Source organism: Bombina bombina, chromosome 3 (assembly GCF_027579735.1).
Source record: "Bombina bombina isolate aBomBom1 chromosome 3, aBomBom1.pri, whole genome shotgun sequence".
In the NCBI taxonomy this organism is placed as follows: Eukaryota; Metazoa; Chordata; class Amphibia; order Anura; family Bombinatoridae; genus Bombina; species Bombina bombina.
The window spans coordinates 1148121701-1148146507 of record NC_069501.1 but is presented as its reverse complement, the minus strand read 5'-3'; the positions used below and the strand labels follow the sequence as shown (position 1 = coordinate 1148146507).

General features: G+C 41.7%; 1 protein-coding gene across 1 annotated transcript in view; it reads right to left on the bottom strand.

The window, feature by feature from the left end:
* Positions 1 to 24807, bottom strand: part of RDX (radixin) — a 471667-nt gene that overhangs the window by 94870 nt on the left and 351990 nt on the right. Inside the window, exon 9 of the mRNA XM_053708539.1 lies at positions 21883 to 22046. Within this exon, the coding sequence (XP_053564514.1) occupies positions 21883 to 22046 (164 nt within the window). The remainder of the gene's footprint in view (positions 1 to 21882; positions 22047 to 24807) is intronic.

Genomic DNA, 24807 nt, shown 5'->3' with positions numbered 1-24807 from the left:
GATGGTTATGCGTCTGCTGCGTAACAAGGTAACAGTCTTAGAGCAAGTTTGATTGAAGACTGGTGGGATATTATTTAGTTCATTGAGAGCGTGAGTTAACACAAGCGAAACAATGTATCTGCCTAGGATTGACTGACATGTGACGTCAGCGAGGTTCAGCTGTTCAACCAACTTCCGTGTTCCATGGCAGACTGCCAAGAGGAAAAATAAACAGCAATGCAAAACTAGACAGAGATTTATTTAAGTCTCCCGGTAATCCAAGCTGGTGCAGCGGAGGAATTCCCTGCGTCTGATATCAGAGCAGCCGATTCAGGTATGGGTATTACGGGTTGGACAGAATGTGTTTGTTTAGCTCAGCTGAGAGTGATGCCGATTGCGGACTTTGTGAGATACAGAATCTCTGATTTAAGGTAGAGATCTAATGAATTTACCTCCCGTAGCAAGTCGATGGGTGAGGATGTGTCCCTAGTGGAGGTTATAAGATCGGGTAGCGTAACAGTGTTACAGGAGCTTAGAATTCCGTCTGGTTTGTTTGACAACTAACAAAATACTAAGCACTAGGTTGAGGGTGTGCCAGAGTCTTAAAGGCAACATGGGAGGAGTTTGGACAGGAAGGGTGATGGAGGAACCAGGAAACCTGACAATAAGTATATAAAGGTAGGCATCCTTCAGATCTATTGTGGATATTAAATGACCCTGATGTACTAGAAGTAAAATAGTATATTAGGTCTCCAAATTCTCAAGAATTTGGTTAAGGTCTTTAAATTCAAGATAGGTCTGAAAGTGTCCCCCTTTTCGGGAACAATAAAAAGGTTATAATGACAACCTTGAGCGAGGTGGGAGAGGTCAAAAGCTCTTGGTGTTAAGGGTATCTTTACCTCCTCTTAGTGGCCAGGAGTTGAATTCGACATGCCAAGGCTTGTGAACTCATCAACTTATGAAAGGAAAAACTTTTCACACAGATGTTTGATTAATACTACATCTTGAAAACTCAGTATGGCCTGTTTGGAAGAGCTTATGTTTTCACTTTTTTTTTCTTCATGCTCAGTTCACACATTTACAAAAATGAAATAGGTACAAAAATAAAAGGAAAGTATACAAAGCCTGATGCCCAAGGCAGAACATGCAGTGAGTGACCTGAGATGTCATCGCAGAAAATGCAGCATGTCTGCAGAAAGAACAGGACACACGCAGAAACTATTACTGCTTTAACTTTGAAGCACTGCTCCACATCAGGCTGTTCTCTTCAAAAAGAGCTTTGCTCTGGTAGCACTGTGTAAGTTTTCCTTAACACAGGGCATCCACAGTAAAGTTCTGTTTGAAGTGAAAAGTCAAATATGCAGCATAGACTATCTCTGCAGTGTTGACTGGCTCTCAGCCTGCAAAGCTGTGTTTTCTAAATGACATTCTTATGAGCAATGCACCTTTTTATTGCTACATTTCTATGTTAGATCAAGAGAAAAGGAAATAAATTAATTTAAGAGACATTTTACAATTAATTTTGTTTTGTCTGCAGCTAATTTGCAATCCAATTTTAAACTGCTGCTATATATTATAACACTTTTACAATTGGTTTATTCTCCAGTTAATCAACACATTGCAATTGAGCTGGTGCTTTAGCATTACTGCCTAATTTAAAATTGAATTTTTTATAAAAATAACCTGCAGAAAAATTTTCCATTAAAAAAATCTCATCGCAGAAAGTGAACTAAAGTTATGCCTCCCTGATGTATCCAATAAAACATATGTTAGAAAGAAATAACCAAGCATAATAATCTAACTTTTTATTGTTAATCCACTTAGAATTTAACCTGGATATTATACACTCGATTTTTCTTTGCATAAATGTTTTGTAGATGATCCATTTATATAGCCCATACAGGATTTTTTAAAAAAAAACAAACAAACATAGTTTTGCTTATTTTTTAATAACATTGCTATAAATTTCTGACTCCTAATCAAGCCCCAAAGTAATAGAATACCGACGTATACCTACTCCAGCTTGCACCTGTTTGTGTAAAGTGTCTTTTCATATGCAGAGGAAGGGGCAAGTGTCTGTTATTTCCCACTTTAAGTGGGTGTTCTAGCTACCTTTTTAACAGAGCTTGGGAGCTTCTAAGTAAGTTTTTAAACAGTTTTATACTGGATTTTTATGCATATTATTTTTTATAGTAGTGTCTATTACATGCAGTTATATGAAAATTGGTGTATACTGTCGCTTTAAGCATACCAATTGTTTTTTTCTTTAAAGCTTTTCTATTTTATTCAATAAATAGGTTTACAGAACATTTTTAATTCAAAACAATTCTACAACCACATACAACTTATAGTAGTTCTTTACAACCAAAGTGACTAAAAACTTTACACTCTTAACTTGTCAAGACAGGCTTTCTTAATATAGAAATTACTGGAAATAAAAACCAATAATGAAGAATAATGGAATAATATATTAAGATGATCCTACTATTAACTTAATATACAGCATTACAGGGTCCAGTAATATAATATGCATTAAAGTAAAAAAAATAAAAAACTTTTTTGTGCACATTTAAAAAGGGACAGTAAACAACTTTTATTTATAAGACATTTCTGTTGTGTTGCTATAGAGTAACATATCAGTGAAGACTAAATGTTTTTAAAACAAATTACCATCCTTTTAACTGCAATTATTTTTTAATAGCCACCCATCATTTGCCTTATGAGGAGGAGCCAATCTGGGCTTTAGTTCACAGTCAACAAGGCTAGCTATTGTCATAAAGTTAGTATAAAATGCATTGTTTTGCAGTTGTTATATTATTAAGCCAATAAGGGACAGATATATTGCAGAGGTAGCCTTAAAAAGTCAACAGGGTGCATTTTAATTTCTGAGAATTACCAATTGCTCAATTTTCAGATTTAAATTACATAAAAAGAGGGGGGAAAGTAATGAAAATATATTTCAAAGTTGTTTCATTATGCGTAACAACATTTTATATACAAATATACTGTCCCTTTAACACAAATATAATAAAAGAATATATTAAAAAGCAAGCATAATACCACTTTATAACATAACAGGAATTACGTGTTGTTGTGCATAACATTTCATATACAAATCTCAGGGTGTTTCACTGTCCCTTTAATCTGAACATCAAATTTACTTAACTGTAATGATCAGAAACTATCTTAGCTTAGAACAGTAAATTAAAGAACTCTATGTACATTTTCTATTCTGATCCCAAGGCAATAAAATGTCAAGTTTTAAAGAAAAAAATATATAATATATAATATATAATATATATATATATGTGACATCTCAGTACATACCACACTCAGACAGTATTCCATTCTTGCAAACAAGCTGATATTCCCAGTCTTAGTCACTATAAACCTGCACTACATAATCTATTTTAATCCCTACATCAAAAGAAACCTGCTGATCACCTATGCAGGGTTGTCCCTGTACTAAATAGCCTTTGTTAAATATTGCTCAGTAGAACAGCCTTTGGGTCAAAATTAATTAATCATTTAATAATGTATTTAAAAATAGTTTCAGCACGTTTAAGTCCTTTGTAATAAAGGGAACAAATTGCAAACCTCCGGGTTATTTGTATGTGACACTGAGCTGACCTGTAACTCCTCCTCTGCCCTAATTCAGAGAATGCTCAGCTTACAGCATCTTCTCACACAGCAACACAGAAAGAAGAAAGAAACATCTCCCAGCTTATCATAACCATATGGCGTTTTTTCAAGCAAGACATTTTAAGTGGGGTTTTTTTTTTTGTCATAAATGCTCATTGTATCTATAAAAGTAACATTAACTTGGTGCGGATTTGGTTCAAGACCACCGCAATAAAGCAAGTCACACAAATTGTTTGGTTTCCCAGTGCAAATAAAAATTATATTTACACTATACTGTAGTCTATTAAGTGTGCAATGGCATTAAATCTATAATAAAAAAAAATACGTTGGTGCTAAAAATTTCTAATCATCTTCTGAGCCTTCAGCGAGTCAAAATATTTTTGCTAGTGGCATGTGTGTGTATTTTTAACAGGAAAAAAAAGAATACTCATTCCATGCCAGTGAGCAATGTAAGAATCAGGTATCTCATGTATTATGTCATATTTTAAAATGAAACAATTGTATTTATTTGAAAACAAGACATATGTCCTATCAAAGAGCCATTATAGTAAAAAAAAAAAAACACACAGTAGTCTAGGGTCAATCATTTTAAAATTACATACTCTAAAGGATTAGAGCATTTCATTTGTTTGGCTTTAATAGTTCTTTAATAGGGTTATAATTTAAATATATCAAGAATTTTCACCGCAACCAATATCCAAATCCTGCTTATCTACTAACTCTCATCTTATAAAAATGTTAATTAAATTGTATACAAAATGGGGTGTGCCCAGTGTCTAAGTAATATTATATAAATATCCAGTATCCAGAGATGGGGGGAAAAAAAGATTTCTGGGCACTCACATTAAGCACAGCAACCTTATTGACTGTATCTTCAAATTTATATTTTGCAAAAAGAAAAAAAAATTATGCTTACCTGATAAATTTATTTATTTCTTGACACGGTGAGTCCATGGATCATCAATTACTGTTGGGAATATCACTCCTGGCCAGCAGGAGGAGGCAAAGAACACCACAGCAAAGCTGATAAGTATCACCTCCCTACCCACAATCCCCCAGTCATTCAACCAAAGGAAAGGAGAGAAAGGAAGTAACAAGGTGCAGAGGTGTATGGGGTTTATATGACAAATAAAAAAACTGTCTGAAAAACAGGACGGGCCGTGGACTCACCATGTCAAGAAAGAAAGAAATTTATCAGGTAAGCATAAATTTTGTTTTCTTTCTAATGGCACCGTGAGTGCACGGATCATCATCAATTACTGTTGGGATTCAATACCCAAGCTAGAGGACACAGATGATAAGGGAGGGACAAGACAGGTAACCTAAACAGAAGGCACTACTGCTTAAAGAACATTTCTCCCAAAAGATGCCTCAGCCGAGGCAAAAGTATCAAACTTATAGAATTTAGAAAAAGTATGCAGAGATGACCAAGTTGCAGCCTTGCAAATCTGTTCCACAGAAGCATCATTCTTGAAAGCCCAGGAAGAAGAAACAGCCCTAGTGGAATGAGCTTGCTGTCCAGCAGTCTCATAGGCAAAACGGATAACACTCTTCAGCCAAAAGGAAAGTGAAGTAGCCGTAGCTTTCTGACCCTTGTGTTTCCCAGAGAAACAAACAAGGCAGAGGACTGACTAAAGTCCTTAGTCGCCTGCAGATAGAATTTCAGCGCATAAACATCTAGGTTATGCAACAAATGTTCCTTATGAGAAGAAGGGTTAGGACACAAGGAAGGAACAACTATTTCCTGATTAATATTCTTGAACAAAACAACTTTAGGCAGGAAACCCAACTTAGTACGCAAAACCACCTTATCAGAATGAAAGATAAGATAAGGGGAATCACACTGAAGCGCTGAGAGCTCTGAAACTCTATGAGCAGAGGAAATAGCAACAAGAAACAAAAATTTCCAAGATAACTACTTAATATCTAAGGAATGCATATGGTCAAATGGAGCCTGCTGTAAAACCTTAAGAACAAGATTAAGACTCCAGGGAAGAGTAACCAGTTTAAACACAGGCCGGATCCTGACCAAGGCCTGACAAAACGATTGCACGTCTGGCACATCCGCCAAACGCTTATGCAACAAAATAGAAAATGCATAAATCTGACCCTTCAAAGTACTAGCTGACAAACCCTGCTCCAGACCATCCAGGAGAAAGTACAAAATCCTAGGAATCCTGACTCTACTCCAAATGTATCCCTTGGATTCACACCAATACAAATATTTATGCCAAATCTTATGGTAGATCTTACGAGTCACAGGCTTACGAGCCTGGATCAAGGTCTCAATGACCGACTCTGAAAACCCACGCTTAGATAAAATTAAGGGTTCAACCCCATGCGACATTCAACACCATCAGGAGATACTGCCCTATAAAAGTAGTAGACAAAGAAATTCGGTATCTAGGCATAATTATCAAACCCTCCCTCCCAGACCTAATTGAATCCAATTACAAAAAATTAAAAGATGAAATCATATCCGACCTGTCCAGCTGGAAAAAGAAAAACATATCCTGGCTGGGAAGTATTAACATAGTTAAAATGAATATTCTACCTAGAGTTCTCTGTTACAAACTATCCCAATCCCACTAACCACCACACACACTCAACATATACAAAATGCAATAGAATAATACATATGGCAGGGAATTAAACCAAGGATTAATAAACACACAATATACAAAACCAGGTCAGCAGGAGGAATAGGAGTACCAAATCTATACTTTTACAGACAAGCCATTTCATTACAACGGGTCATTGAATGGAGCCAAAATGTAGCACATAAGGCCTGGGTGAAATTGGACACTGACATTCTTAAATGCAGCAATGCGGGTTCCTTGGCGTGGATTCCACACAGACTCCGTCCGCCCCAAATATCCTTGTACCCATTACTAAAAGAGACCCTAGCTACATGGGATGGGATTGATGCCACACAGAGCAATATCTCAACTCCAACCTCACCCCTAATACCGATGCGAGATAATCCGTCCTTGGGCATTCGTACTCCCACAATGCCAGCAAAGGACACCTCACCTTTAAATAAACTAGCCATCTATAACGCCCTAACCCAAAAAAACCATAAAACTCAAAAGGACCTCATGGAATGGGATCCCGACCTGTTCTGCTCTTGGTTTCACTGCCCCCAACTGTACCACTTCATCGCTGCACATAGACACAAATCTTCACTCCTCAGACCTCTAACATTCGAAACCTTATGCACACATACTAACCCAACCAAGCGCCTCATCTCAATCTTATACAATATGTTTCAACGTGACGTCCTCAAGAACTTCCCTTCGTATGTGCTGAGTTGGCATAACGAACTAGGACTTGAACTAGAGCCTAAGAAATGTCTCCAAATCTTTGAGACCACCAAAAAATGCTCCATATTCGCCAGAACCCAAGAAACACAATAAAAGTTCCTGAGCAGGTGGTATTTGACTTGCCAAAGAGTTAAAAAAATATACCCTAACACATCGGACAGGTGCTGGAGGGGCTGCAGCCAGGTGGGATCCATGATACATATCTGGTGGGACTGTCCTAAGCTGGAGGGAGGTCTTCGCTGAAATTAGCCAAAAACTGGCAATAACAATCCACCCAAACCCCACGCTAATACTTTACCATGATCTCCCAAGACTTACTAGCACATATGATAAGGCTCTCCTCATTGTCATGTTAAATGGGGCTAAGACTTTAATTCCCAGAAAATGGAAAACGGATACAATTCCTAGTCTCTCAGAGTGGAAGGCGCTAGTTTCCACACAGCTTCAGCTTGAAAGATACCACTATCTCAAAGTAGGTAAATCTGATCTACATGAACTCATGCTCTTGACCTGGGGGGGAAACCCCCTTGATTGAAAAGTCGATACAATATCGCGAAACTGCTCGCAACGTCTGACCTAGATCTCCTCCTTTCCTTTCCTGGCCGTTTTTCGCCCTGCCCCCTCTTTCCCCCTTCACCTCTCCCCCCCCCTTTTTTCCCCTGCTAAAAACAAAAAACTACTAACTGAAACAGAATGTGCTTCCTCAAAATGCTCAACTCTTACTGTTCAGATTTAAAACTTATAAAATGTTAAAATAAAGGCAAATCTTTCTCAAGGACTCATAGCAATAGAGGTTTGACTAATAGACCCTGATCATCTGAGGTGAGACTTTGTAATGCCTGAAAGACACTTGTATTTCTGATCCAACCGAGACCCGACTGTTCTAGTCTCTAATGTACTTACAGATTGTTAATGTTTGTAACCTCTATTTACTTGACTTTCAATAAAGATTTGCAAAAAATAAAATTAAGGGTTCAATCTCCAAGGAATCAGCTTCAGAGAAACGAGATTTGGCTGAGGGAAGGGACCCTAAAGTAGAAGGTCCTTCCTCAGAGGAAATCTCCAAGGTGGGAAGGATGACATTTCCACTAGGTCTGCATACCAGATCCTGCGAGACCACACCGGGGCTATGAGAATAACAGACATCCTCTCCTGCTTGATCCGTGCAATGACACTTGGAATGAGAGCGAACGGAGGAAACAGGTATGCTAGACTGAAGTTCCAAGGAACCGCCAGAGCATCTATTAGAACTGCCTGTGGATCCCTTGACCTTGAACCGTACTTCAGGAGCTTGGCATTCTGCAGAGAAGCCATTAGATCCAGTTCTGGCTGTCCCTATTTGAGAGTCAAACTGGAATGTCGTCTAAGTATGGCGCCACTGCAATGCCCAGAGACCGAAGCACTGTTAAAATAGCCCCCAGAACCTTTGAGGAAATTCTCGGGGCTGTGGCAAGCCTGAATGGAAGGGCCACAAATTGAAAGTTATTGTCCAAGAAGGCAAATCTCAGAAACCTGTAATGATCCTTGTGAATGGGAACATGAAGGTATGCCTCTTTTAAGTCTATGGTTATCAAGAACTTACCCTCTTGTACTAAAGGAAGAATGGAGCGTATAGTCTCCATCTTGAAGGATGGCACTCTGAGAAACTTGTTTAGGCACTTTAGGTCTAAAATTGGCCTGAAAGTTCACTCCTTTTTGGGAACTAAAAACAGGTTTGAGTAAAACTCCAGACCTCGTTCCTGTGGAGGAACTGGAACTATTACCCCCAGAGCAGCCAGGTCCTTGACACAATGTAAGAAACACCTCTCTTTTATCTGGTCTACAGATAATCTGAAGAGGAGAAACCTGCCTCTGGGAGGAAAAGTCTTGAATTCTATTTTGTATCCCTGGGACACGATGTCCACCACCCAGGAATCCGGAACATCTCTTATCCAGGCTTGCGAAAAAAAGAGTCTGCCCCTACTGGATCCGATCCCGGATCAGGGGACAACCCTTAATGCTGACTGAGTCAGCTGCAGGCTTTTTAGATTGCTTCCCTTTATTCCAGGACTGGCTAGGCTTCCAGGAAGACTTGGTTTGATCTTGCTTGGAGGAAGGAGAGGAAGGCTTGCCTCTAAAGTTACGAAAGGAACGAAAATTACTCTGACGTCCTTTCTGATTATTCTTTTTATCTTAAGGAAGAAAAGAACCCTTCCCTCCTGTAATTAGATTAAACATCCGCAGACCAGGACTTCAACTACAGGGCTCTGTGAGCTAGAACCGCAAAACTAGAAATTTTTGCTCCCAGTTTAATGACTTGTAAGGAAGCATCCGTAATAAAGGAATTTGCTAACTTAAGGGCCTTAATCCTGTCCTGGATCTCCTCAAGAGGAGTATCACACCGCAGGCTGCCATTAGAGACCCTGGTGAACATACATCTGTTTTAGCAATGCTTCCAATTTCTTATCCATTGGATCTTCAAAAGAACAAACTATCCTCTATAGGAATAGTAGTCCTCTTACCTAAAGTGGAGATCACTCCTTCTACCTTAGGAACCGTCTGCCACGACTCCTTAATGGAATCGGTTATAGGAAACCTTCTTGAAAATAGGAGATGGAGAAAAAAGGGAATACCAGGTCTCTCCCACTCCCGTGCAATAATCTCTGTAGCATGGTCTGGTACTGGAAAAACCTCCACTGCAGAAGGAACATCAAAACACTTGTTCTGCTTACTAGTTTTTATTAGGGTTGACTAAGACAGTCATATCGGAGTCGTCCAAAGTAGCCAAGACCTCCTTAAGTAATAAACAAAGGAGTTCTAGATTAAATCTGAAGGATACCACTTCAGCAACAGCAGAAGGAATTACACCATCTGAGTATGAGATTTCACCCTCAGGCGCTACCGACGTGTCTTCTTCCTCAGACTTTTGAGAAAGGACAACATGGGTAGCCACAATTTGATCAGAAACCTAACTGATTCCTTAAGTTTCCTTTTACGTCTTCCCTGCAGCATGGGGAAAGCTGACAATGCCTCAGATACAGCAGAGAATACCTGGGTAGCAATGTCCTGTAAAGAAAATCCTACCGGATTGTGAGAGAAAACGCAGGGCACTGCATGTGGAGACTGAAAAGTTTGGGACGCTTGAGGAGAAAGCTGTGGCATGTCTGCTACAGGAGACACCTGAACAGCATTCACCTGGGATAATGGTGGCACATGGTCAAACGTTTTCTCTATAGCTTAAGGTTCTCTCAATGCATGAGGAATAAAAAGGAACTGGAGGTTCCACCTTGGCATCAAAACATAACTGGAACACAGCAGCTTGAAAGGCCTCTTGATCCAATCTAGCAATAGTAAGAGTAAAATGCAAACAAAAACATAATTTATGCTTACCTGATAAATTTATTTCTCTTGTAGTGTGTTCAGTCCACGGGTCATCCATTACTTATGGGATATATTCTCCTTCCCAACAGGAAGTTGCAAGAGGATCACCCAAGCAGAGCTGCTATATAGCTCCTCCCCTCACATGTCATACCCAGTCATTCGACCGAAACAAGACAAGAAAGGAGAAACTATAGGGTGCAGTGGTGACTGGAGTTTAAATTAAAATTTAGAACTGCCTCAAAAAAAGACAGGGCGGGCCGTGGACTGAACACACTACAAGAGAAATAAATTTATCAGGTAAGCATAAATTATGTTTTCTCTTGTTAAGTGTGTTCAGTCCACGGGTCATCCATTACTTATGGGATACCAATACCAAAGCTAAAGTACACGGATGATGGGAGGGACAAGGCAGGAACATTTAAACAGAAGGAACCACTGCCTGTAGAACCTTTCTCCCAAAAACAGCCTCCGAAGAAGCAAAAGTGTCAAATTTGTAAAATTTTGAAAAAGTATGAAGTGAAGACCAAGTTGCAGCCTTGCAAATCTGTTCAACAGAGGCCTCATTCTTAAAGGCCCAGGTGGAAGCCACAGCTCTAGTGGAATGAGCTGTAATTCTTTCAGGGGGCTGCTGTCCAGCAGTCTCATAGGCTAAACGTATTATGCTACGAAGCCAAAAAGAGAGAGAGGTGGCCGAAGCCTTTTGACCTCTCCTCTGTCCAGAATAAACGACAGAGAAGAAGTTTGCCGAAAATCTTTAGTTGCCTGTAAGTAGAACTTCAGGGCACGGACTACATCCAGATTATGCAAAAGACGTTCCTTCTTTGAAGAAGGATTAGGACATAATGATGGAACAACAATCTCTTGATTGATATTCCTGTTAGAAACTACCTTAGGTAAAAACCCAGGTTTAGTACGCAGAACTACCTTGTCTGAATGAAAAATCAGATAAGGAGAATCACAATGTAAGGCAGATAACTCAGAGACTCTTCGAGCCGAGGAAATAGCCATCAAAAACAGAACTTTCCAAGATAACAGCTTAATATCAATGGAATGAAGGGGTTCAAACGGAACACCTTGAAGAACTTTAAGAACTAAGTTTAAGCTCCACGGCGGAGCAACAGTCTTAAACACAGGCTTAATCCTAGCTAAAGCCTGACAAAAAGCCTGAACGTCTGGAACTTCTGCCAGACGTTTGTGTAAAAGAATAGACAGAGCAGAAATCTGTCCCTTTAACGAACTAGCAGATAAACCCTTTTCTAAACCCTCTTGTAGAAAAGACAATATCCTAGGAATCCTAACCTTACTCCATGAGTAACTCTTGGATTCACACCAATATAAATATTTACGCCATATCTTATGGTAATTTTTTCTGGTAACAGGTTTCCGAGCCTGTATTAATGTATCAATAACCGACTCCGAAAAACCACGCTTTGATAGAATCAAGCGTTCAATCTCCATGCAGTCAGCCTCAGAGAAATTAGGCTTGGATGGTTGAAAGGACCCTGAATTAGAAGGTCCTGCCTCAGAGGCAGAGACCATGCTGGACAGGACGACATGTCCACTAGGTCTGCATACCAGGTCCTGCGTGGCCACGCAGGCGCTATCAGAATCACCGATGCTCTCTCCTGTTTGATCCTGGCAATCAGTCGAGGCAGCAACGGAAACGGTGGAAACACATAAGCCATGTTGAAAACCCAAAGGGCTGCTAGTGCATCTATCAGCACCGCTCCCGGGTCCCTGGACCTGGATCAGTAACAAGGAAGCTTGGCGTTCTGGCGAGATGCCATGAGATCCAGTTCCGGTTCCCCCCCAATGAAGAATCAGTTGGGCAAAGACCTCCGGGTGAAGTTCCCACTCCCCCGGATGAAAAGTCTGGCGACTTAGAAAGTCCGCCTCCCAGTTCTCCACGCCTGGGATGTAGATCGCTGACAGGTGGCAAGAGTGAGACTCTGCCCAGCGAATTATCTTCGAGAATTCTAACATCGCTAGGGAACTTCTGGTTCCCCCTTGATGGTTGATGTAAGCCACAGTCGTGATGTTGTCCGACTGAAATCTGATGAACCTCAGTGTTGCTAAATGAGGCCAAGCTAGAAGAGCATTGAATATTGCTCTTAATTCCAGAATGTTTATTGGGAGGAGTTTCTCCTCCTGAGTCCACGATCCCTGAGCCTTCAGGGAGTTCCAGACTGCGCCCCAGCCTAGTAGGCTGGCATCTGTTGTTACAATCGTCCAATCTGGCCTGCGAAAGGTCATTCCTTCGGACAGATGGACCCGAGACAACCACCAGAGAAGAGAATCTCTGGCCTCCTGGTCCAGATTCAGTAGAGGGGACAGATCTGAGTAATCCCCATTCCACTGACTTAGCATGCATAATTGCAGCGGTCTGAGATGCAGGCGCGCAAATGGCACTATGTCCATCGCCGCGACCATTAAGCCGATTACTTCCATGCACTGAGCTACTGATGGGCTTGGAATGGAATGAAGGACATGGCAAGCATTTAGAATTTTTGATAACCTGGACTCCGTCAGGTAAATCTTCATCTCTACAGAATCTATAAGAGTCCCTAGAAAGGGAACCCTTGTGAGTGGTAATAGAGAACTTTTCTCCATGTTCACTTTCCACCCATGCGACCTCAGAAAAGCTAGAACTATCTCTGTATGAGACTTTGCATTTTGAAAACTTGACTCTTGTATCAGAATGTCGTCTAGGTACGGAGCCACCACTATGCCTCGCGGTCTTAGTACCGCCAGAAGTGAGCCCAGAACCTTTGTAAAAATTCTCAGGGCCATAGCTAACCCGAAGGGAATAGCTACAAACTGGTAATGCCTGTCTAGAAAGGCAAATCTTAGGTACGGATAATGATCTTTGTGAATCGGTATGTGAAGGTAGGCATCCTCTAAGTCCACTGTGGTCATATATTGACCCTCTTGGATCATGGGTAGGATGGTACGAATAGTTTCCATTTTGAACGATGGAACCCTTAGGAACTTGTTTAAGATTTTTAGGTCTAAGATTGGTCTGAAGGTTCCCTCTTTTTTGGGAACCACAAACAGATTTGAGTAAAAACCTTGCCCTTGTTCCGTCCGCGGAACTGGGTGGATCACTCCCATTACTAAGAGGTCTTGTACACATTGTAGAAATGCCTCATTCCTTATTAGGTTTGTTGATAACCTTGACAGGTGAAATCTCCCTTGTGGAGGAGAAGCTTTGAAGTCCAGAAGGTATCCCTGAGATATGATCTTCAGCGTCCAGGGATCCTGGACATCTCTTGCCCAAGCCTGGGCGAAGAGAGAAAGTCTGCCCCCCACTAGATTCGTTTCCGGATAGGGGGCCCTTTCTTCATGCTGTCTTAGGGACAGAAGTAGGCTTTCTGGCCTGCTTGCCCTTGTTCCAGGACTGGTTGCCTTTCCAACCCTGTCTGTAACGAGCAGCAGTTCCTTCCTGTTTTGGAGCGGAGGAAGTTGATGCTGCTCCTGCCTTGAAATTACGAAAGACACGAAAATTAGACTGTTTGGCCTTTGATTTGGCCCTGTCCTGAGGAAGGGTGTGACCCTTACCTCCAGTAATGTCAGCAATAATTTCTTTCAAGCCGGGCCCGAATAAGGTTTGCCCTTTGAAAGGAATATTAAGCAATTTAGATTTAGAAGTCACGTCTGCTGACCAGGATTTAAGCCATAACGCTCTGCGCGCCTGGATGGCGAATCCGGAGTTCTTAGCCGTTAGTTTGGTTAAATGCACAACGGCATCCGAAACAAATGCATTAGCTAGCTTAAGTGCTTTAAGCTTGTTCATAATCTCATCCAATGGTGCTGTGCGAATAGCCTCTTCCAGAGACTCAAACCAGAATGCCGCCGCAGCAGTGACGGGCGCAATGCATGCAAGGGGCTGTAATATAAAACCTTGTTGAACAAACATTTTCTTAAGGTAACCTAATTTTTTATCCATTGGATCTGAGAAAGCACAACTATCCTCCACCGGGATAGTGGTACGCTTAGCTAAAGTAGAAACTGCTCCCTCCACCTTAGGGACCGTCTGCCATAAGTCTCGTGTGGTAGCGTCTATTGGGAACATTTTTCTAAATATCGGAGGAGGGGAAAAAGGCACACCGGGTCTATCCCACTCCTTGTTAATGATCTCTGTAAGCCTTTTAGGTATAGGAAAAACGTCAGTACACACCGGTACCGCAAAGTATTTATCCAGCCTACATAATTTCTCTGGGATTGCAACAGTGTCACAATCATTCAGAGCCGCTAACACCTCCCCTAGCAATACACGGAGGTTCTCAAGCTTAAATTTAAAATTTGAAATTTCTGAATCCGGTCTCCCTGGATCAGATCCGTCACCCACAGAATGAAGCTCTCCGTCCTCATGTTCTGCAAATTGTGACGCAGTATCGGACATGGCTCTCGTGTCATCAGCGCACTCTGTCGTTAACCCAGAGCTATCGTGCTTGCCTCTTAACTCAGGCAAGTTAGATAATACTTCTGTCATAACATTAGCCATATCTTGCAAAGTGATTTGTAAGGGCCTTGATGTACTTGGCGCCACAATATCACGCACCTCCTGAGCGGGAGGCGAAGGTACTGACACGTGAGGAGAGTTAGCCGGCATAACTTCCCCCTCGTTGTCTGGTGATAATTTCTTTACCGGTAAAGACTGACTTTTATTTAAAGTAAAATCAATACAATTGGTACACATATTTCTATTGGGCTCCACATTGGCTTTTAAACATAATGAACAAGCAGATTCATCTGTATCAGACATGTTTAAACAGACTAGCAATGAGGCTAGCAAGCTTGGAAAATACTTTCAATAAATTTACAAGCAATATAAAAAACGCTGCTGCGCTTTTTTTAAAAACACAAAAAAACTGTCACAGTTGAAATAACAATGAATTAATTCAGTTATAGCAACCAAATTTTAACAGTAAATGTATGAAATTAGCAGAGGATTGCACCCACTAGCAAAAGGATGGTTTAACCCCTTAATACCCAAAACAGATAATCAATTCAACATTTAACGTTTTTATCACAGTCAAACACACTGTCACAGGTCTGCTGTGACTGATTACCTCCCTCAAAAATAAATTTTGAAGACCACTGAGCTCTCTGGAGATGTCCTGGATCAAGGAGGAAGAAGCAGGAAGACTGTGATTGAATTTTAACTGCGCAACAAGGCGCTAAAAAAAGGCCCCTCCCACTCATATTACAACAGTGGGAGACCTGATATAACGGTTTCTATGCAGAAATATACGTTAGCCATGTGGAAAAAAATCATGCCCCAAAAAATGTATCACCGAGTACCTCATAAAACGATTAACATGCCAGTAAACGTTTTAAAACAAACATTTCAAGCGTTATGTAAAGTTATCACTAAGCCTGCTACCAGTCGCTTCTACTGCAGTTAAGGCTCATACATTATTTCAGTATTAACATTATTTTCTCGGTCAAATTCCATTCCCTAGAAAATAACTCTACTGCGCATACATTTATCAGCCTGATACCAGTTGCTACTACTGCATTTAAGGCTGTACTTACATCATATGGGTATCAGCAGTGTTTTCTTAGTCAATTCCATTCCTTAGAAAATATTTTACTGCACATACCTCATTTGCAGGTGACCACGCATGCTATTCCCTTCTCTGAAGTTACCCCACTCCTCAGAATGTACGAGAACAGCCAGTGGATCTTAGTTACTGCTAAGATCATAGAAAACGCAGGCAGATTCTTCTTCTAAATACTGCCTGAGAGAAAAAACAGCACACTCCGGTGCCATTTAAAATAAACTTTTGATTGAAGAATAATTAAGTAAAAAACTCCTAACTCCTCTCACGACCTCCTTCTTTGTTGAGTTTTGCAAGAGAATGACTGGGTATGACATGTGAGGGGAGGAGCTATATAGCAGCTCTGCTTGGGTGATCCTCTTGCAACTTCCTGTTGGGAAGGAAAATATATCCCATAAGTAATGGATGACCCGTGGACTGAACACACTTAACAAGAGAAATAAAACGTTTTTATTTCAAACAAAAATTAAAAGTACTGTGCATTTAAGAAAGTTGTAATATGTTTCAGCGTATGTATTCAAAAAAACAAATTGGCCCCAGGCAACCTAAACACCTCCGTAGCTTTACTGAGGTGCCTACCTATCCTGCAGCCCTCAGTAGTGACTTCCCTCACAGAAGAAACGATACGGACCTGCAACAGCAGCGCAGAGAAAAAGGAGACCGGAGCAGCCGACAACTACGTCACAGCTGCCGCAGCTCTTTGTCAGATTTCCACAGTCGCACTAAAAGCGAGCCAAAAGGTGAACCGCCTCTATGAAGACCCTCCCCTTTTCATGTACGAAGCGGTCCTTGCGGTTTAAGTGCGCCTAACTGCCTGTAACGACTTAAGTAAAACAAACTGACATGTCAAACTAAAAAGTAAGTTAACATCCGTAATAAAAAAACCAGAACTAACTGAGCCACCAAGAAATCCCTGCTCCTCACAGTCTTGATGCCCACAACGCTGCCAATTAACCCCAAACATGAAGGTCTTTACTTTAAAATTTTAATGTCTCATTGATAAAACAGCCCTTAGCTGTTAAAAGTGCCAGATTCTCTATTGCAAAATAAAAATTACCTGAAAAAATGCAGCAGGACATCTCACCTGGTTTGAGAGGGTGCAGTAACTCACATGGACCTGTGAAGAAAGAATCTGAGTAAACCTACTCAGGCTTTCTGATTAGGGCAGCTAATTCTTGAGAAAACGCAGTGAGGATTGTACCCCACAAGTTCCCAAGTGCTCAAAAGCCACCACTGCCCTACTGAAGAGACTGATGTGGGCTAAGGCTAGACCCCAGGAAAGATCAGAGTAAGCTTACTCCACTTTAAAAATAATAAAATCTTGATTGAAGACAAAAGGCTTAAATACCCCCCCCCCTCCCCCCCACACACACACACACACACACACTTCCCTCATCCCCCAGTCATTCTGCCGAGGGAACAAGGATCAGTAGAAGAATTATCAGGGTGAAAATGTGCCAGAAGAACAAAAAATAACAGACGCCCCACAGAAAAATACGGGCGGGAGCTGTTGACTCTTTCCATCTGAAGAAAAGAAAATTATCAGGTAAGCATAATTTTAAGTTTTTCTTCATAAATGGAAAGAGTCCACAGCTGCATTCATTACTTTGGAAAACAATACCCAAGTTATTGAGGACACTGAATGCAAAAACAGGAGGGTACAAGAGGCGGCCCATTCTGAGGGCACCAGGCCTGAAAACCCCTACTCAACAACATCCCGCTTAGTCCGAAGCCGAGAAAAACTTTAAAAAAAAAGGAAGAGGTCCAAGGACACTGACCGCATATAGTCCACAAGCCTTGCTAGAGACCGCAGGAACTAGACTTGACTGAGTAAACAGCCTCCAGGAGACAGAGTCTCCCAGCAGTCGGTCTCCAAACAACACACCCCTTACTAAAGAAAGGGAACAAGCTACCGTATTCTTCCACAAAGAAGAAAAGAGATGGAGAAAAACATGACTGTACTTGTAAAGTGGGGCTAATCCCCCTTAAGGAACTCAAGACACTGCTCATCTTATCAACCTCGAAAGGAGGAGGGCTGAGTAGACCTCGTCGAGGATCGAACTTGCAACCCTCGGTTTGCTACAGTGCAGAGTAGTCACAGTGCATTAGTATGCTGAGCTAGCTGTCTAGCTAGCATAAGGAACTCCAGACCAACAGAGACCCACCAGTCTCATAGAAACAGAAAAACAGAAGCCACGGGAGAAGGCCGGGAGTCTGAAACAGAGCGAATCTTCCCCTAACACAGTGCAACCGCACTCTAAAAAGCAACTGAAGACGAAGGTCCCCAAGTCGCAAAAATGTTGCTCCGAATACCGAAATATACAGAAACGAAACCTCGTGCAGCAAGCTCAGATAAGTCTGACGAACAACACCTGAAGCAAAAACACTGCACGCTGCAGTCATCAAAAAATGACTCTTGCAGGGCAAGCAGAAAGCAGCTGAAGAAAGGATCCTTCAGATTGCTAAGTATCCACTAACCAGCAGATAACGTTGCAGACTAAGAGCCGCCAGTCCTTCCCACAAATCTTGAAGATGGAGAAAGGAGAAGCCTCAAGAGGCTTACCATACCTCAAATGCTCAGAGGACGAATTTAGCAGAGCAACGGATCTCAGATCCTGCTCCAACACCGTAACCAGCCCAACTGACAAGCCCCCAGGGAATAGAAAGAAAAAGGGGGGACTCACCCACCTCAACAGAGCTCGGGTGCCAACTCAATCCGCTCCTCCAAAATAAGGCACTCCCAAGGAGAACCCCCTGGAACAGAGAAAAGTGCAATAGATCTGTAGGAAGACCTGTCATAGCTCTCTTAGACACACTCTACGTAGAGAGATCAAATTCCAACAGGTGGAACAGAGCCAAAGAGCAGCAGATGCTGCCCCTTACAGAAATAAGCCACCTGATCCAACGTCCTACACACATGGCAGGACAAAGACCCTCAAGAGAGAGAAAACCCCAGCTCATAAGGAAGACAAACTATCCTCTCAAAAGGGAAGGGCAAAGATAAGAACAGCATACATGTCCACAAGACATGAAGTCATAGTATGATCAAAACACGATCGAATGAAAAAATCATCCAGACACCACTGTTGACCCAACAGAGAAAAAAACTACGCATGAAGAGGAGCACACTCCGTCCGAAGGACAAGTCAGGCCTTAAAGTTTATAACCAGTACCCGAAGGTGGATGTGAACTCTGGCCTCCTTGCCTGCAAGCCCAATGAGCTAGCCCCTATGTTGTAACATATGGTGCCTGAAAAAACTGGGTCGTCCCAAACCAGTCCACAGGATCATAAGTCTCCAGACATTCAAGAAGGATCCAAGACAAGAACCCTGGACCCAGAATCGTCCTAGAACGAACGACACTCCAGGGAACACAAGATACCCCGCCTGAAGCAATCAGACCTCACAAGGGATGAGAACCGGGAAACCAGGAGAACGGGTACAGGACTTACTCGTAATTCCCAGCCCAAAGGGAAGAAAACACCCCTAGCTGGAGGTCAAAACCCCCCAACAAGGTGCTAGGCCACAACAAATTCACCCAATCTCTCTAGAGCCCAAAGGCCCCAAAGGGGAACACTAGGGGAAATGAGAACGAGAACAGAGTCACCCAAAAAGTCAGTAGAAAGAAAGGCTAGTCTCCATAATCCTTTCAAATTAACGTTCCAGAGGACCACACCCAAGGGAGAAGAATGCAAAGCATCCCAAACCCAGGCAGAAAACCATCCCCTAAGCAAAAAGCTTGGAAAGAGAGACAACTCCTCCTATCGCCCGACATGGAGACGACTAACTCCAGAAGGAAGACAGAGCCTCACGGTCTTCACTTCCTAATTAAGCGGCCAAAGCCGCCAGAAAAAACGGACGAAGTCCAGTAAGTCTCGACCCAAAGGAAGAGAACCTCTAAAAGGAACAAGTCCTAAAAGGACCTAACAGTATGAAGGACCTAACTCCTTTAAGCCTCCAACCCACAATGGGAAGGAACACTCTAGCAGAACATGAAGGCACGCCAGTATATAACAAAAGGCGCAACATACCTCTGCCGGGACAAAAGAAAACACCTGCCCCGAAGGTTGACCCCCTGAGGCCTCAGGGACAGTCGCTCCCCGGAGGGCTGAACTGGACCAGGCAATCCCACGCCTGACAAGCCCCGGTTAATGGAACACAGACAATATCGTAAGCACACTCCCGGGAGGTGCAGATGTGCCAGCGCCAAAGATATGGCCATGAGGAACCGTGTCCTAATCTCCGGTGGGAACAGGCCACACTCCATAGAAGGATAAGTAGCCTTTGGTGGTAGGGAACTCGTCTCGTGGGAAATCGAATCCCCAGAGACGGATGGCTCGGTGGGCACCTGATTTCCCGATCTTGAGGAACAGAGCACTCTAAAACAGCATTCGGAAACCATAACTGATGGGCATGTATTACCCAGGCCAATTCATATTCTTCGCAGGAAGTAGAGTGTGAATCAGAGACATCCGTCTCCAAAAAAAAAAAATCAGAATCCTCCATAACTGGGACACTGAATAAAAAATCTAAACAGCACCTTACACCGGCTGGGGCACTCACCACCTCCAGAGAACCAGACACCTACGGACTAGGATTTCTCAGTCGCCACACAGTCAGGAATGCGGAAATGTCACAAGGTAAACCATGCAGTCCATGCAAAAGTGTGCCTGACTGTAAAGGCCGCGTCACTAGACATAGGCCATTATGTTCCAAAATAGCCATGAGCCAAAGCAACACTACACAGTAGCAGACAGAATCACATAACGAACATGATTAAAAAAAAACCTGTTCAATAACCCCCCCCCAGGAGATATTAACCCTTGATTCCTAGATAGAAAAAGGAGCCTCACTGAGACCCTATGTTAAAGTTATCCCCGAAAGGTTGTAGCCCCTCTCGGATAAATAGTTGCAATTACAATACATCCATGATGAAAGTAAAATGAAACAATCTTACAGGAATCTACGCTGGGGACGGCCCTTCAAGTGTGAAAGACAGTAGCGTCGCTTCTGCCATGGACTTGAGAGAACAAAGCAGGCAGCGTCAACGCCAATTGCTTGTGGAGCTGTAAATATGAGTCCCACTCCAACTTTCACTCATGCTCTCACTGAAAGGCTGACAGGACTACTTAAAACTCCAGTCCCATGCCGAAGAGTACTACCCCCCATGAGAGACTATCAAACTTCTGACACTTCTCTGCCAACCTCCTGGGACAAAAGGCAAAGAATGACAGGGGGATGAGGGAAGTGGGGTAGGTATTTAAGCCTTTTGGCTGGGGTGTCTTTGCCTCCTCCTGGTGGTCAGGTTTTGAATTCCCAAAAGTAATGAATGCAGCTGTGGACTCTTTCCATTTATGAAGAAAAACTTCTCATCAGACACCTAAACTTCACCTCCTCCTTGCCCTGGGGGATTGTGGGTAGGAGGTGATACTTATCAGCTTTGCTGTGGTGCTCTTTGCCTCCTCCTGCTGGCCAGGAGTGATATCCCAACAGTAATTGATGATGATCTGTGAACTTACCATGTCATTAGAAAGAAAACATTTAATGCATTTACTTATAAAAAAAATATATATATATATTTAATATAAGACAATTAAAATAACCAATAAACAATGGTTAACAACCAGATACTGAGCTATGTGTATATAGTAATCTCTTCACAATCACTTTCAGTACTTTCTCTTCCAATTATAAATGTCACATTGAATAATTGTACTGTACATACATTTTACTAGATACTTTCCCTACTACGATTACCAATATGATTGTGTGGATTCCCTATGAAATATTTGGGAAAAAAAAAGAAAAGTTAAAAAAAAAGGAAATAAAAAACGTGCTGAAGCAGGGGCCCCCCTGATGGGGGACCTCCCGGGGGCACGGTCGCGACGGTAACTGCTGCATCACTGATAGTTCCGCCCCTAGCTGTCCCCAAAAGTGTTAAGTTTGAAGACTAGTCAATCTTATTTTTCCAAGACCATCTGTATAAAGTAAACCAAAGAAGAATAAATACTGTACCTCTCGAGCTGCTTCTGGTGCTTTTCTTCTCTGGCCTGAGCCTTCATCTGCTGAACTTCAATGGTGTCTGGCTTTCTTCTTCTCATATAGAGCTCGTGATTACCCATGCACAGAGCCAGGATACGTTTGTTAATTCTTAAACGGGGTGCATAAAACACAAAATCCTAAAATGTGAAGGTATGCAAATCATATTTTCAATCAATGAAAATGCAAAAATACAAATTTACTGTCACAGCAATAAAAAAAGAAGCTCAACCTTTAGCAATGCCTCCCAGTCTATTTGTGTTTAAAGGGACTATTGAGTATTTCAAATTTAACTACAACAGTGCATTTTAAAAGGGACACGAAACCCCATATTTTTGGTTCAGATGCAATTTTAAACATCTAATTTACTACTTTGGAATCAGTTTTACATTAGCAAGAGCACTAGATGTAGGCATGATTTCCTGTCATGTAGTGACAGACACCTCCTAAGTATCTCTTCAACAAATACCATGGAACAAAGCAAATTTGACACAAATGTTTTCAGATTTCACATATCTTTAAGGTTGATTAAAACATCTAGAAATATATTACTAGTAGCAAAAATGCTTCTAAGTAAATGTATCAGTGCTTAATAAACCCCTTAACGACAGCCGGCATACTCTGTACATCAGCTGTCTGTTGAGCTTCCCAGGGGTGTAAGAGCATTGGTCTTGTCAACAGAGTGCTGAAATAGTGCAGTCTTGAGACTCGAGCTGGGTTAGCTTTGGAAGCACCTTGCAACATGCAGGTTACGCCAATGTAGTTAAGGGGTTAAATTTAGTTTTAATGTTTAGTGAGCACGATACCTGCAGAAGATATGCCCATATGTTATTTGGACTCCAATTCTTAAACTGCACCTGCTCAGACGCGTGACACTGACAACACTGTGAGCAAACGTAATTAGGGAATGTAAATGAACGCAAGCTAATGCCATATGCTCAGAAGCCACATGCAGCAAAAAATGTCATTAGTGATAACTTTACTAGAAGTATATTGCAAAAAAAGTTATGTTGGTATAAGAAAAGGTACCTTAAATTTTGTTTTTTTAGGGAATTTGGAACAGAGATTGAAGCTTGAAAAACACCAAGTTTAGTATTTTTACATTGATCATACCAATAAACAATACATTTTATGGTATATCTAAAATCTTACCTGGTTAAACGGTCTACAATAGAATTTTAATTGCTGTGATAGATAATCCCTTTATTACCCATTCCCCAGTTTTGCATAACCAACACGGTTATATTAATAACAAAATTTATGCTTACCAGATAAATTCCTTTCTTTCCTGGCAGGGAGGGTCCACGACTACATTCCTTACTGTTGGGAAATACAACACCTGGCCATCAGGAGGAGGCACACACACCCCAGCCAAAGGCTTTAATATCCCTCCCCTTCCCCCAATCATTCGGCCGAGGGAACGAGGAAAAGTAGGAGAAACATCAGTGTATAAAGGTGCCAGAAGATAAGCAAAAAGGGAGCCGTCCAAAATAATGTTAACGGGCGGGGTCGTGGACTATCCCTGCCAGGAAAGAAAGGAATTAATGTGGTAAGCATACATTTTGTTTTCTTTCCATAAGGCAGGGAGAGTCCACAACTTCATTCCTTACTGTTGGGAAAACAATAAACAAGCTCCAGAGGACACTACAGGAATAACGGGAGGGAATAAAGAAAAAGGAAGACCCTAATCTGAGGACACCACAAGCCTGCAAAACCTCTCTCCCGAAAGCTGCTTCAGCAGAAGCAAACGCATCAAATTTGTAAAATTTTGAAAAAGTATGTAAGGAGGATCAGGTAGCCGCCTTACAAATCTGATCCAGGATCAGGAAGAAGCAACAGCTCTAGTGGAATGAGCCGTAATCCTCTCAAGAGGCTGCTGTCCCGCTTTCTCATAAGCCAAGCGGATGACACTCCTCAAGCAGAAAGACAAGGAAGACATAGTGGCCTTCTGCCCCCTACGTCTACCCGCATAAACGACAAACAAAGATGAAGATTGTCTGAATTCCTTAAAGGGCCACTGTAAGTAAATATTTTCTATGCCTGTTACTAACCAACTACCCCAAATACGCTTTTTATCAATAGCATTTCATTAACATATCTCTACCGTATATCAGAAATCTTGTCTGCAAATTTAATTGTTTTCCAAACCCACTCCGTGGGTATCCTTTGCTCTGTACCAATCCGTTTACAATACCTAGGTTTCAAAATGGCGCTTTAAACACAAAGTTATTGGTTTAAGTATTTTGAACACTCAGTGCTGAAAATAGTGGGAAGGATAACGTGACATCATCGGCGAATAAAAGATATAACTTTTAGAACGTTATGAAACCTCGTTTTGGAGAAAATATAGGTCAGTAGGATTTAATTAATGTTTATTAACTTTAATGTTAGTTGTTTAGCTTAAAAATTATAACAGAAAGTAATCTTTTAATAACCTGAAGGTAAAACTTCAAAGCATGAACCACATCCAGATTGTGAAACAAACGTTCATTCCCTGAAAAAGGATTGGGACACAAGGAAGGAATAACAATCTCTTGATTGATGTTATGATCTGACACTACCTTAGGAAGAAAACCTAACCGAGTACGCAAAATCGCCTTATCGGCATGAAAAACTAGGTTAGGTGGGTCACACTGTAAAGCCGAGATCTCAGAGACTCTGTGAGCAGAGGCAATGGCTAATAGAAACAAAACTGTCCAAGATAACAGTTTAGTGTCAACAGTATGCATGGGCTCAAACAGAGCCTGCTGCAAAACAAGAACAATAAGATTGAGACTCCAAGGAGTCACAGGTCTGATCCTAGTCAGAGCCTTAAAGGACTGCACATCTGGAAACTCAGCTAATCTTTTGTGCAGCAACACCGACAGGGCTAATATCTGTCCCTTCAGAGAACTGGCAGAT